Here is a 15,394-nt window from a genome sequence, read left to right as displayed (position 1 = left end):
CACCAGATTATGTACACAACAATTGTATGTGTGATTTTTTAAATGACAGGTATACTGCCAAAATATTGCGACATCCCTTTAACTATAAAGAGCACAATATGTACATGGTGTATTTTTTTATTTTTTTAACTGCATTTATGTTTCAATTCATGTCATTTAAAGACAGAAAAAAGATTATCTTGTATGACGGTATTTGATTATGATGTTTAACAGGCCTCCAACCAAGTGTATCTGTGTGCTCTCAAAGCAGACAGTTTATTAAAAACCATAAACTCTTGTTGCTGTAACTAAAGAACAAACTTGCTCGTTTTCGAAAATGTGTGTGTTGCTGCTTACTTGGTCTCATTTCACTATTTGAAAAAAAAATGGGATTTTTTGAAGTAAATCAATACCAAAGTCTTTGTGTACAAAACAGACATATTTTAATTAATTACTTCAAAATTTAAAAAACGGCAAACAATTTCCATTTGTTCTCATCATTTTAGTTTCTATTGCATTAAAATGGCTGTATTATCCACAGCATAAAGGCATTAACCTACATTTTTAAGTATACTTTTTCTATCATTCACCCATAGCATTTCAAACAATAAAGTGCATTTTAAAATAACCTTCTCTTTAACCAATCTAAAATACACGGTAAATTGCCACATACATGTGCAGGTACATTTTTTACACACAAACAGCCGATCCCGCACATGAGCAGGCAGTAGTTTGACCCTGCAGTTCACATACAGTGTATAGTTTAACTATGTGCTTATACTGATCTCCACACTGCATATACATACTGTTTAAGAACAGGTAATAGTACACACACACACACACACACACACACACACACACACACACACACACACACACACACACACACACACACACACACACACACACACACACACACACACACACACACACACACACACACACACACACACACACACACACACACACACACACACACACACGTAGAAAACTTGTTGTGTTGTCTAGGTGCAGTCTAGACAATCAGCTTCACACATTGCAACTACAAAAAAAGAAACGTTCATGCTGTTCATCAGTGATTTTGTTGCACTAAGATTTTGAGGCAATATATTCTTCAGTCCTAGCCTGAGTAAAGTCCAGAAATACTTGAACGCTACTGAGTGTGCTATATAGAGTAAAACTACAGTGTAAAGTTGTCTTCATGCTATTTTTAAGTACATCCCTGTAATGTTGGTGCTTTAGGCTGGTCTGACTGAATGAGTGGCAAAGAGAGTCTTCTGATTGTTTTCTTTTTCCCGTGCCTCTGTTTTTACACTCTTGTTGTCCACTTGCCAACATCATGAGACAAGTAGACAAAACCCAGGCAAGGGGAAACAATTCAGGGACAACTCCTAGGGCCCCCCTTTCTCCCTATTGATTCACCATCTTTTGTTTTAATTTGAAAATGACACTAGAGCAGAGAAAATGTATTGATTTATCAAAACATCACAGAAAACCAAACAGGGAAAATAACAAAATAAAATTAAGGAGTCTTTTTTTTTCTTCCAGTTTGTTGGCTTTATACAAGATTCAGTGAGATATCAACATCTTTCTCTTCTCCTTTTGTGCTTCATATTTGCCATTTCCCTGTTCTGCAGCCCGATCACATCACAGCCAGTCTGACAGCTGACACTGTAGACCGGCATGGAGCTGCTATGAGGACGCACAATTGAACGGTATCTCCCTTTTTGATTGCAACGTCCATTAGCAGTTCAGAAGGCACATAATACTTTTAGACTTCTCTCCAGTGATACGCTGAGATTTATGTCCTGCTGTTTTGGGTGACAGGCACTTGAACACCTTTCTGTCCTATTGCTACACAAGCGAGAGAGAAAGAGAATATTAGTCAAATACAATATAAAGTTGTACAAAATGCAACACAAGGTGATCCAGTGCAGATAAAAGCTAGGACGACAGAAGCTTACCCAATCTGTACTTCTCTTTAGCTTCAGCTCTCTCTTTTGCATCAAAGTACCAGACTGTGATGGCATAGCTGTAAAACACATGAAGGAAAAAGAGATCTTAATAATAATAACACAAGAGCTTGTCTATTTTGTCAGTAAAATATATAACTGCTTTAGAACATTAACAAGGATTAAGTTAAAGCGCAAAAATCAAATCAAAAGGACAAAAGATGTTCTTTGATAGGTCTTTTTTACCCAGCTAGATAACAAAAAACGATATCTTGTATGAACGAGAACAGCACACTGCAGCAGATGTCCAGGGCAGCAGAGGGTTAATTTCTACAGTTGTAAGCCCCTCCGGTGGTGCGGTTTTGTTTATTCCTGTCTCTTGTGTCTGTGCCTCTTCAGCACGAGTCCTGCAATCGAACCTTCCTCCCCTCCCCTCCCACCGACCCCCTCAGGAAATACATACTTCCTGCCTTCAGCTCCACCTCGCCCCCCAGCAGCAAGATGGAGAGGAGAGGAGAGAGAGGAGTGAAAGAGTATCATGTTCCCCCGATGGACACAACTACTTGGTGCTAGTATGTAAATAACTGTACGTGTGCAAGTGCTTTTAATTAACTTCTGTCTAATTATGTCAGCATCATTTATTTGAAGCACTTTCCAAATGATTTAAATGCATTAGAAGACAAACCTCCCATTACCAAGGGAAAGCAAAAGGAAGTAATTCATCAACTCATTTTTTGTTAATTTGAAAAAATAAATAAAAATGTATTAATGGTATTGTTAATATATAAAGATGATTTATACATTAGTGCGCCCTGTGTCTTCCCATACAATATCAGCAGTGACAGAACTACACATGGGTTTGTGTTTGGCATCATTTTACTGACCGAGTGGCGTAGGCTGGCTTGACTTCATGTGGGTTCCTGCGGTCAGACCAGAAGATGAGCAGCCGGTCAAACAGAGGTTTGATGTTCGCTACCACATTTTTGCCTTCAGGGTAGATCTGCAGCAGCCCTCCTTGTTTCTACAAACAAGCACACACAAACAGTCACACAAGTTGTTGACATTATTTTAAGATGGTCCTAATTTATTCCGGCATACCGTAATGTTTTATATTTTCATAGTTGAACAACAAGTTTAATATTTTCCCAATTAGTTTTCTCTAAAAATCAGAAAACAATTACATTTTCCCAATTGAAATATATATTATTGAATATCATGTAAGAGTAAAGAAACCAGAACATATTCACATTTAAGAGGCTGGATCGGGAAATATTAAACTTGTTTTTCTTGCAAAATTACTAAAATGTAATAATCTCTGCAGCTCAATCATGACTATACCTTGACATCCCAGTCCTTGTTGAGATAGTAGATACACGTGATGCAGCGTCCGTCACCGTTAGGGTTGTCAACATGGCGGACATACCCCGCACCGTTCCCTGGGTAACATGCAACCATCGCCTAAAACAGAAGACCGTTAGCTGTGTGCGTCCACCTTAAACAATACACAAAAACAGTACTGCATCATGAAAAACATGCTGGTTAAGAAGGCAGTGACTTGATTAACCTCTCTCGCCATTTGGCTCTCACACTGCTCACTCCTAAACTGTTTTCCAGGTGGACCTTTTCCTAATGATGTGATTTATGAAACACACAGTCACGAGAGGGAGAAGTAGCGCCGGCATGTGTCAGAGTTCGGCTGCTGTTCCCATCAAATTATCTGCAGATAGAGTGTACGCTCAAACAATGGTCTTACGCTGGTATTTCCCCTGCTTGACGTCTGTGTGTTGGAGGCTGTGAAGCAGGCGAGCGCTCTTTCTCTGGGGAGTTTGAGGGAACAGAGACCTTCGTGAGAGCCCTTCAATCGATGAGCATTCCAGACCACGACCACTACAGGACCATAGGACTGTAAATGCACTGATTCAGGGTGAAATTGAGCAGAGCCTGTGTCAATATGACACATCATCAGCTCATGTTGCAGGCCGTGTGAATAATTTCCAAACTGACTGCAGTGGCTTTAGCAAGCGCTTTGTCTGCTCTACTGAGGAGGAGGAGGAGGAGGAGGAGGAGGAGGAGGAGGAGGAGGAGGAGGAGGAGGAGGAGGAGGAGGAGGAGGAGGAGGAGGAGGAGGAGGAGGAGGAGGAAACGTCTTTAGCTATTTCACAGACTGACATCAGCTCTTGCTCGCAGAGAGAGATTCTAGGTGATGATAGTTGGCGGCATGTCGAGTAATAACTTCTCTTTTATCTCTCCAGGCTGACTACTATGAAGATACTGTCACTGGCTTGACTTATACTGTTCTGCATGGGACGCTAACGTTACAATATCAGGAGTCACTGCTTTGCTTCAGCTCTGTTCTGTGACACTATCAGTCATGACTAGCGGGCTCTGCACCGGTGAAGTATCGATTTAACTCGCCTGACGCTATCATTTCAGTTCTCGTACAACAGAAAGAGAGTCTCAACCCTGATATCAAACAGCGCTCGAATAGATTTCTAACACAAACACACCTTTTGTTTTGTTGTTTGTGCCACCCATAGAGTTAGTATATAGTATAGTACAGTATATAAGTAACACTGTGTGTATGAGGGTTTCAGTCAGAGAGCACACTCTCTTCCTCCGATGGTTTCCCTCCTCGTTCACAGCCAAGAAAGCTTGGCTGCCGTGGGTTTCAGTCTGTTAATCGGACCATTGTCAGCTCTCATTACCGACCAACTCTCACAGTCAGAGCTCATTACCCTCCAGACCTTTTATTCCGGGAGCAGACCTGCTGCGTCAAGATGAAAATGATCAAATATGAATTTCTTATGATTATTTCAAACAGGAATGTCAACTGAATGTGATCTAGAGTAATTAAGACTTGTCCCATAATAGCAGCTTATTAAAGCAGGCATGTTTTTTCAATGATAGAGTTTAAAGATTGCATTTATTATTATTATTTTATTTCTGTGCGTTTCTTTTGCATATTATAGAAACAGTTTACAGTAGGTAAAGGTAACCTCCAGTATAGAGTGTTGACCAATAGCTGTTGAGCAATGTTATAAGTGGGTCTTGTACGTTTGTATCTCAGGGATGTGAAAGAGGAATGCACATGCATGCATGTATGAACATAAGGCTTTTATGAAATTAAATTAAGAGGGTTCAAGGATGGATTTTCTCTCAAGATAAAGAGCACAGTGATCATTTTGGGTGTGCACGCAGGTCAAGGAAGTGCGTCTTCCAAGTACACAGTAATGATCAAACTGGCAATAATCTTAACAACTGTAATCAACCATGATTAACAGTTCATATGCCACACCAGCCAGCTCAGCCCTTGCCTGCAGCATAATCATCACACACAAAGTCTACATCAAAGATTTCACAAGACAGGCGTATAATTAAGGAGGAGGATTATGTAATGTATTCTAAACTTACCAAGGACATTAGTACACATTGCTACTATTTACAGTTTAACATACATCTTCAGGGTTAATAACCTTCTGTCAGTAGCTGCACACACACATACACACACACAACTGATTCAGTCACACAGCATGACACAGAACCTTCATCTCTGCCAAGATCTGTATCTACAGTGAGTTAACTTGTAATTGGCACCACAACCAGGCAATGTCCTAATGGCATGACTGCGTAGATGTCAAGGTGACGGCTGGACCGGCAGAACATGCTGCCATGGACAAGGACAAAAATAAATGCTGCACGCAAATTCTGATAAGAAGAGTGATTGTGGAAAGAGGGCTGAGGGGATAGATAAGCTTGAACAAACACAGAGTACTGGCTGTAGAGGAGAAACAGTGAGGGGTGCTGGTACACTGTGATCACCATAAACAGTGCGGGAATTTGGAAAAATGTTTTGTTGGTCGTTTTTTCTCTCCTTATAATTCCAGTGCATTTGTGGATATCCAATCTCCAGTCTGAGTTGAGTGCTCTTTTGGGTGTACACAAACATCTCTATGCCGAGTTGTGTTAAACCCATTGGCACCATTTGTATTTGGATGAAGCCAGGGATTGCCATGACATAATTAAGGTTATTACAATGACAAAGAGGCTATATATAATGTATAGCATGTGTGCTAGCGTTACATGTGCATTCAGTAGAGAGAAGGAAATCCTCTTAATGTAAGACATGCAAATATTGAAAGAGAGAAAAGGATAGGGGACTTAATGTACATACCATTTGGTTACTCACAATATCTAGCATGATTGACAATGATTTCTATGGACAAGCTTTTTAAATGTTGCTATACTATACTAACTTTTATAGTTAACCTACATTCTCTTCCAATCTATCCTTATCTTACAGTGAAAGGTCAGCTACAGGCCAGCTGTTCTAAAGCTGGTATTCCAGTGTCCACATTAATACAGTTTTAAGAGTGTTTATTGATTTTTTTTTTAATATAAAACCATATATAGGGATATCGTTGTGCCCTTATCAAAATGCACATTACAGTATGTTACTCCATGTTTGTGAGTGGTTCAAGGTCATTCTCAAGCACACTTCAGCACAACAAATGTTGTCTATCACTGGGGTATAAACCACTTGATTCACTAACTGTTGAGCCGTACTGCAATCTTGATTCTTCTTTATTTCCTTCCTTCGTAAATGTAATCTTAATTTCGAAATACGATTTCTCGCACCCACACCCTGGATGACACAGTCTATGATGCAAATAGGGATCAGCTATTACAAATAGTTTCCACCCAATTGGATTTGATTGGAAAAATGAAGGAAACAGATGAGGGTGAAATTAACTGAAATATAATAAACTGCTATGTCACTCCCATCTTTTATACGTGCTGTATTTCCTGGCTTACATCATGACTCATTGGAAGCTAAATTCACCTCTTTGAGTCACCGCTTCCATAGGCTGGATAATGGATTCTGAGGACATAATAACCTTTGATCCAAATGAGTGCCACACTCATACTCTACATTAGTTACATCTGCTAAATGAAGAAGTGCCCCAGCTCTTCACAATTTAAACTATAACGCTGGACTGGTTTCAACTTCCAGGGTTAAAACTGGTCTGTGTGTGTATTTGGAAGGAAGATGTACTCTTTACTGTTAGGGTGATTTTTCACTAAGGTTACAAAGTATCAGCCTCTAGGTAATGCTGAGTCACGTCATCTCAGCAGAGCTACAGTAATATATTCTTCGTCAGAGTGAGGAGATAATTGCGCCAGAGAGGGACGCTGCGATTAGGGTCACTCTTTCGCTCTCTGTCTGTCGAACAGCCCAAACGTCACATTTGAATGGTAGTAAACAACTTGGCAGGTGATCAGGCTCTTGTTTTGAAAGGGTGAGACTACGGCCAGGAGCCACACTTGAGAGAGGAAGACGGAGAAGAAGAGAGAGAGAGGAGAATAGACGGGAAAATTAGGGGTTCATTGCATCTGTTATCTGTTTGGTTTCCATGGTAACATCCTCACCTGGTTGAAAGGTTGACACTGTGGGGGTGGAAAGGAAGACGATGTGTCTGTGTGTGTGTATGGAGGTGTGTGTGTGTGTGTGTGTGTGTGTGTGTGTGTGTGTGTGTGTGTGTGTGTGTGTGTGTGTGTGTGTGTGTGTGTGTGTGTGTGTGTGTGTGTGTGTGTGTGTGTGTGTGTGTGTGTGTGTGTGTGTGTGTTTCTGTAACCTCCACAGGTTGGATGTGCATAGATTTAAACTGATACGTGAGAAAAATTATTATTATTATTACTTTATTTGCACATTATTTGGAGAAGAAGCTTCATATTATGCTGCAAATGTTTTTTGTGAACACATCAAACAAACTAAAAAGTATGGAAAATGTGCTCAGCTCTTACGACTCTGCTGTGGACCCAATGGCTCTCATTATGCATGTGTCACCTCTAATGTCGGAAAGGAGACATTTGAGTATGTTGGTGGTTGTGTGTGTGTGTGTGTGTGTGTGTGTGTGTGTGTGTGTGTGTGTGTGTGTGTGTGTGTGTGTGTGTGTGTGTGTGTGTGTGTGTGTGTGTGTGTGTGTGTGTGTGTGTGTGTGTGTGTGTGTGTGTGTGTGTGTGTGTGTGTGTGTGTGTGTGTGTGTGTGTGTGTGTGTGTTAGATTGAGAGATAGTTTATGTGGGTGTTACCCTGCATATACTAATCATACTAATTCTAACTTAAAGTGCATTATAAGTGGTGCAAGTAATGATTTATTGATTATCTGACAATTATTGATGAATTATTTTCTCTGTAAAATGTCAGAAAATACTAAATGTCTTGTCTTTCATAATTCTAAATGAACAAGATATCACAAGGTGGTACCATATTTCATCTTAAAACACTATGATTTCTGCTATAGTACGTTGGTTGGTGCTGCAGCAAGGGAACACCAGATAAAAACAAATCATGTGAAAGATACCATTTACCATGAAGCAATATTATCTGGTAATGATGATGACAGTCTTGGTTTGACTGAAAAGAGACCAAATTAATACTTAAATGGCAAATGTATCCGTCTATCCATCAGTCCAAAAAGCTAGATCTGTAACTGCCTGCATGGTGGCACTGCTGAACTCTAGGAGGGGCGTTTGAGGACACGCTGCTGCAGCAGACGTTTTCATTATGCCGAAGATTGTGCTGCATTACCCCTTATAACTCGCTCAGCGCTATCATCCCACTCCTTGCTCAAAATCCCCCCCCGCTCCTTCCACTCTCACTTCCAGTCTATCCCCTCCCCCTTAATTTGGCTCGTTCCTTGCACTGAGTTTTTTTGTCTCATCCCGATGTTGCAGAGATGTTCCCATTTGCACCCTTCCCTGTTTAACTGAATAGCCATCCCATTGATGACACTGTTATCCCTACCATTGTCTAAGTCTTACCGGAAGCTCCTGCTGACTAACAGGAGTCAGAGATATTACCCACTGCTGTATTATCTCTCACTCTCTCTCTTCATCTCTTTCATACACAGTGCAGAGCTCTACTCTGTATGGGCCGGTTACTAAGGTAACAGCTAGGAAATATTGTGTCCATGAGGCAAACAAGAGAGTTTAAGGAGATATGGAGTGAAGTTAAGGACAGGGGAAAGGTCAGGATAAAAGATAAAAAGGAAAGAAGAAGAAATAATGTACATTTTGCGGATAAGGAGGAGGGAAGAGACGCAGTGACCTTCTATCTGGATCCTCCTTCCTGATCCTCCTCTTTGCGTTTCCTATCACTTTCCTAGCATAGTCCATCCTTGCTTAATCCACCACCCCATTACAAGAACATCCAGCTGGAACATTTTGTACTGTGCACCATTGAACATTTTTTTTTAATCTACAAAAGGGTAAAGCGGGATCTAGCCAGGGAACAGTTAGCATTTTCCTACCTGGGAATCACTAACTCATGCCATGCCAAATAATAGAAAGAGTATGTACTGTAGAATAAATGGAATGAGCTGCAACACCCAAGTGTTTTATAACGTTAAATGAGGCTGCCTCTTCTTGAGCAGGTAGGGGAATCAGTTCAACAGATTTGATGTGTTGTCGATTTCACCAAAAAGTCCACTTGAGTCATGAATTGAAATTAGAGCTTGAAATGTCAAGAGATAAAGAGAGCTTTTAAATATTTTGGTAATTTAGACACTGTTATTGCACAGTAGAGAGCAACTCGGCAGAAGCCCAATGTATTTTGCAATATCAAATGCAAATCTTAAACATGACAATATGTTAGCTTGCAGAGTCCATTATATTCATATCATTTTGTTGGTTTGCTGTCATTATGCTGCAGACTACGGACTTGCTCTTAAACAGCTCCATCAGCCAATATTTTAAAGAGCAACTTGCAGGTTAAAGACCCCAGTGAATAAATGTGTAGGAAAATGATGTATACACTAGATTTTTTTTTTAAATATACAGAAATATACATTACAGTGACATCTGGCGTCGTTTTTGTAAGACATTTTTACTTCTACATAAAAAAAGACCACCCGCGTGTGACGTCACATCAGGGAGAGCGGCCGGTCTAACGTATGAATAAACATGGGTTCACATTCACAATGCTAGTTTTGACACAGAAGAGGTTGAAAATGTATATTCGTATGCATATGACGGACCACAACCTTATAATTATGAGCCTGCTACAGTAGGCGTCCAAGAGACCAGGAGCAACAAAGGATTAGAAGAAATAACGGCCATCGGAGAGAAATGGAGCTGTGGTGTGAGGAGAACCAGTGGAGAACTGGCCAGCTGTCTTGGTGAGTGACCGGCGTTAGCTACAGTTAATGTTAGCTAACGTCGGTCACATCACAACATTGTAAAGTTAGCTATCATATATCAGGCTATAACTAAAGTAGTATTGATAATATAGTAACGTTACTGGCAGGACTGTTGATACTGATCCATAACAGAAACTAATGCAAGTATCAGCCGTATGTGTGTTTGTGCAACCTGCATAAACACAATAGCTCACCATGATTACAAATGGTGAAATGCAATGTAAAATTACCGAAAAAATACCAGCTCACTAAATCACAACCGCTTAAACCAACTACCAACTACTACCGTGAATTGGGCAAAGAAGGAGTCAGAGAAAGTTGCTCCCCTATGTGACGTAATATGACACATATGACGTTAAAAAAAGCAACCAGCAAGTTTCTCTTTAATAGAGCAAAAGCTGCTGGGCTGTGAGGTAGACCCAGCCTTTTGCCTTTTGAGACTGCATACATCAACAACCCTGCTGGATTTACTTTCTGCATGGGACAGTTTGAATGTCAAACTGATATGTTAGAGTGTTGCATTAAGATACTAATATTTCACCATCTTTTTCTTGTTTTTCATTAAAAAAAGTTTCGACTTATTGAAGCCTGTATCAACATTTATTAAGACCTAATATTGATAAGTGTTTCAAACAACTCCAATCTGAATAGTCTGGAACTGTTATATTGTAAATCTTGACTGAACAAGGGGGTGGCTAGAACACTAAGAACGTGTTTGGTTACAGTCTAGAGTGCCATGTAATGGTTTACTAGCAACTGATAGGAAAAGACACGATGACACTGGATTCTAGAGTACACAAGAAAATATGGAAGGAGAAGGTGATTCTAATTTTTCATGTTACAGGGTAAGCAATGTGGAGAGTATAGTGTACAAATAGATTCAGGGTGGAGAATTAAACAGGCATCAGTCATAACGGGTCACTGACTTTACCTGTGTCATATAAGCCATTACTGCGTCACTACAGGGGGGGGGGGCGGGGGGCTTCCTGTCCAGCACACCATGTCCATGGCTCTGTGCAGGACAGAGAAAACAACTGCCTGACTGGCCATCTGTGAATTTACTATGAATGGAATTTAAGTGAAGGCTGTTGTTAAGTTAAACTCTAAGTGTTGTTCTTTGGTGAATGTGGATGGCATTTGAAAAATATCATTGGAAAAGAGAAGATGGGGTATGCAGTGTAGTCACGGAAAATTAAAAAGAAAACAGGCGACTCACTTTGCCACGAGGTTAGACACAAAGGAACACCACAACTCTGCTACAACATCAGCACAGTGTGCTGCATGGGTGAAAGTGGTGGTTATACAACAACAATGACTTCAAAGGCAGTGATGGCAGAAGAGATAAAGTGTTATTTTTCCTTCTGGGTACCAATGGTATGAAGGCCAAGATCTAGATCTAGACCTAGGCACACGGCCAGTTTAGGGGGAAAGCTCGGCCCGCAGCCCACCTTATCAAGCTCACGTGGGCCAGAAACACAGCAGGGCCCATCCTGACATCCTACCTGACGCTGTTGGCCTGCCTGCATGTCAGCATTAAAGAAACAGACAGCAGAGCAGACATGACACAACCAACCACAAAATGTTATGTCATCAGGCTGACTGTCTTGTTGGTTGCCTGTGTTTTTGTCTGACTTTAAGATAACAAACCCTGCCTGAACCTAACTTCCTCTCACCTGACCCTACCCCGTCCCTCCTTCTCACCTTAGTGCGTCCGTTGATGACACAGTCCCCCAGCTTTCCATTGGCGGCACTGTACATGACGGCCTCATCGATGTAAGCCATCAGCGTCCCGATGCCCTCGCACCCAGGCTCTCGTCCCTCCACCCAGGCGATCTGGTCGCCCCGTATGCTTCTAGAGGGAATGTTTTTCTGGCTCACAAGCTGACCGCCCCGAAATCTCCCACTGCGGTTTAGGGCTTCCACCTCCTCCAGGACCCTGTTGCCTAGCTGAAGACCAAGGAAGTTGTCCTTCACACAGATGCCATAGTATTTCATGCAGGGGACGATGTACTGCTGGGCTATGTACTCTGCTGACCAGCCCCCCTCTGCAGGTTCAGGGGTCGGGATGCAGTTAGCCACGACAGGGGAGGTTTGGCAGGGTGCATCTGGCCGGCCTGAGGAGGCCACTTGATGTCCATTGTGCTGGTTATTATGAGGAGTAAAGGGAAATTGAGCACAGTGCACATTATTGATAGTCATTTGGTTGCTATGGGAACTGTTGCTGCAGTTGGCTGTGAGCGGGGCGACTACTGGGGCCAATCTGGAGGCCTCTGAAGGATTGTGAGCAACACTTCCATCCACCAGCCTTCTTCGCTTAAAGTCTGAGTCCCAGGGGGTAAAACCCGGGTCAACAGAACTTCCTAAGCCTGGTGAACCCATTATGTGAGTGTTAAGAGTTCCTGACCCCATGCCCCGGTTCTCCCCACATCTCCTTTTCTGTTGCTGCACCTGTCTGGCTCTCAGGTCACAATTGATCCTCCTCATCACTAAAGGGCACTTCTCATGGTCTGTCTGGTCCCCGCTTTCCACCAGACAGGCTCTGCTGGTAAGTTGGTGCATAGGGCTGCCTACCCCCACCACCCCCTTGGTATGTGCTGGGTAACCGTTTGGTGTGTGAGCCAGAATGCCTGCGTGGCTCCCCTCCACCGTAGCTGATGGAGACACCACCCCGCCGTTGTAGAGCGGAACGCCGGTTTTGGACAGCTTAGTCGGGGTGGTGATTGCAGGGGAGTCGGTCTGAGAGGCCAGACCCGCGAGTAACTCGGCCGCCGTTGGACTACCGACCGGAGCCGCGTATGAGCCGTCTAGCCCCATGTCTGCCTGGTAGGTGTGGTGAATCTCCGCCTCTCCAAAGCCCAGCTGCTGGCAGGTCGTCCTTCTCTCTTGTGAGGTTGAAACATCGACGCAACCGCGGGAAGAGCTTTTTAAAAGGTCCGTGTGTCCCAAACTCTCCATTTCACCTCGTCATCAGCTGGATGCGCACGTAGCCCACGTCCTCGCTTCATTTTCCAGCTGAGCCGCTGCTTTCCCTGACCGAGAGGATTTTTGCCACAGCCACCAGAAGTTTCATGTCCAAGTCTTCTTCTCCTTTCTTTGTTTTCAGCAATAACTCTCATTTAATACTGTCGAACTGCGAACTTGTTCGTATCCGTTTTATTCACATTTTGATTCTGTGCAAGATATCTGTGGAGAGGGAAATTATACTTTAGTAGCACATTGCAGACTTAGATTAAGTAGCTTTAATCAAGCTATATGTATATGCTGCACTATGTATACAGCCATAATATTTAAAGTAGGACAATAAACAAAATAACATAATAAATCGCATGTTTCTTCATGACGTTAGGATATTGCAGCTGAGTTATATTCCCTAGAAAGAAGAGGAAATGAAGAGGAATAAAGGCTAACACAAATTCACACATTACTGACATTTACACTGAAATAAGACTTAATTACGAAATGGGTCATACAATTCAAAAGGTGTTCTTAAATACATGCTTCTAAAATTAGAAGAATATCAGGCTGCTAAGAAACACCCTTCAAATAACTAAAGCCTATACTTCGTTTTTATCCGCTATTGATTACCCATTGAGCAGCCGAGTGATCATGTCCCTCTCTTAAAAATAAGCAACATATTTCACATTGAATACATGTATTGTAAAACATCCCTGCAGTAGTCCACTGCTTACCTTCGGCAGCCTACAGCAATGCAAATCCAGTGAGCGTACGTGACAGGCTGTGAGTACGCATGTTATTTCCGGGATTGTCTTGCCTGTGTGCCGGTCCCATCCAATTTTCTTGTCGGTTAAAAATAAAATGCAGGGAGATGAGAACACCATCGCCGGCCTGACTTAGACTGAACCGAAGGACGGAAGGGGATGCTCGGAGTCACACGAGGTTGCCTTAACCTCCTAAAAAGTACATAGAGTGCACCCACTTTCAGCCTGTCAACCCTCCGCCCCTCCTCCTCCTCTCTCTCGCTCTCTCGCTCGCTCTCTCTCTCTATCTCTCTCTCTGTCATTAAGATGCACAAAAAGCCATGTGCAACCTGGTTGCTATACAACGTTCAGCTGCACTGCCAGAAAACCACTTAATTATAAAAGAAATATATGTTATAGTAATGCTGGGATATTATCATCAAGCCTTGTCTTTAAAAATGTATACTTTTTCTATTAATAGAACTTAGGCTAAGGGCTCCCTTACCAGCATGTGTCTGCAAAAAATACAATAAATGGAATATATTCAAGTGTGAACATAGTGTACCTACCATCCTACCCAATGTATATCCATATGCTGTCCCCCTACAACTATTTACATCCTTTGCTTTGATAAAAGTAGCAATTAAGTAATGTCTAAAGTAAAAGTCATGCAGTGAACAATTTAAGTAGTCCCAACTAGATGATTTGTATGTTACCTAATCCTAATTTCTTCTGCCCGTGTAACTTGTAATATCTATAGCGTAGTGTAGTAAATCCAGAATTATTAGTGATAATTCTGTGAATGCCTGACATTTCACAAAATATATTGTCTCCTATTGCCTCAATACCCCATCCTATAGGATATTAATTAAAGTGATAGTCAGCTGTTGTATAGTTAGTAGCCTTTTCAGTATTGGAACTGACTGAGTTCCTGTTGCTGACCCATGATAAACTGTAGGCTTGCTAAACTTTGCTTACATTTTCATTACTCTGCTTGGCATTATTGTCCACTTCTGCGTTTGTCTAGCAGGAGGAAGTGAGGTAATGTGCTTTTATAAAGCCAGGCCTGGGGTTAGGGTTGTGGATTTAGCTACTCACCCTGAGGGATTAGGGACAGAGTGTATTGACACACTGGCATGCCACATCCATCTGCCGCTTCCAAGGCAGCCCCGTCTGTGAAGTTATTGACACTTATGTTTTTGTTTTAACGCACAACTGTTGCTTTGTTATTGCCTATAGTGTCCTACTTCTTTGTAGTACAGCCTGTATATAGACATTAAGAGCAGCATGTGAAATGCTGCGGGCATACTACTCATCATAAAAGTATGGCTATTTAAATGCACATAAGGGCTCAAAATACAGGTTGAGAGGTTATCATATTCAACATAAGCAGTCCGCCACAATAAGGCATTACAGCACACCACAAACAAAAACTAAATATTACAAGATCACATTTAGACTCATCATGATAACGTCATAATTCACCTTAATTCACAGAATAGAGCTGGAACTAAAAATAATGCAATCCATTCACATGTTAACAGCTATCGTCAATTAGCTCTACTTCA

At 41.8% G+C, this 15,394-nt stretch overlaps 1 protein-coding gene across 1 annotated transcript; it reads right to left on the bottom strand.

Moving 5' to 3' along the window:
• Nucleotides 1–292: 292 nt before the first annotated feature.
• egln2 (egl-9 family hypoxia-inducible factor 2) lies at nucleotides 293–14,095 on the bottom strand. Its single transcript, XM_034097152.2, has 6 exons — nucleotides 13,818–14,095; nucleotides 11,830–13,311; nucleotides 3,270–3,389; nucleotides 2,816–2,952; nucleotides 1,944–2,011; nucleotides 293–1,833 (listed from the first exon to the last, which is right to left on the bottom strand). Exons 2-6 carry the CDS (start codon nucleotides 13,081–13,083, stop codon nucleotides 1,781–1,783), a joined length of 1,632 nt encoding a protein of 543 aa, XP_033953043.1. The 5' UTR covers nucleotides 13,084–13,311; nucleotides 13,818–14,095; the 3' UTR covers nucleotides 293–1,780.
• Nucleotides 14,096–15,394: the final 1,299 nt, after the last annotated feature.

This window comes from Pseudochaenichthys georgianus, chromosome 13, assembly GCF_902827115.2.
Source record: "Pseudochaenichthys georgianus chromosome 13, fPseGeo1.2, whole genome shotgun sequence".
Taxonomy (NCBI): Eukaryota; Metazoa; Chordata; class Actinopteri; order Perciformes; family Channichthyidae; genus Pseudochaenichthys; species Pseudochaenichthys georgianus.
The sequence above is the reverse complement of the archived record's forward strand: the minus strand, read 5'-3'. Positions and strand labels throughout refer to the sequence as shown.

What these genes read in the sequence shown, in the direction of transcription:
- egln2 (XM_034097152.2), bottom strand. Translation starts at nt 13,083, where the DNA reads ATGGAGAGTTTGGGACACACGGACCTTTTAAAAAGCTCTTCCCGCGGT. An exon ending in AAGCCAGCCTACGCCACTCG is followed by an intron (nt 2,012 to 2,815) that starts GTCAGTAAAATG and finishes TGTGTTTTACAG; the next exon opens with CTATGCCATCACAGTCTGGT. An exon ending in TAAAGAGAAGTACAGATTGG is followed by an intron (nt 1,834 to 1,943) that starts GTAAGCTTCTGT and finishes TCGCTTGTGTAG; the next exon opens with CAATAGGACAGAAAGGTGTT.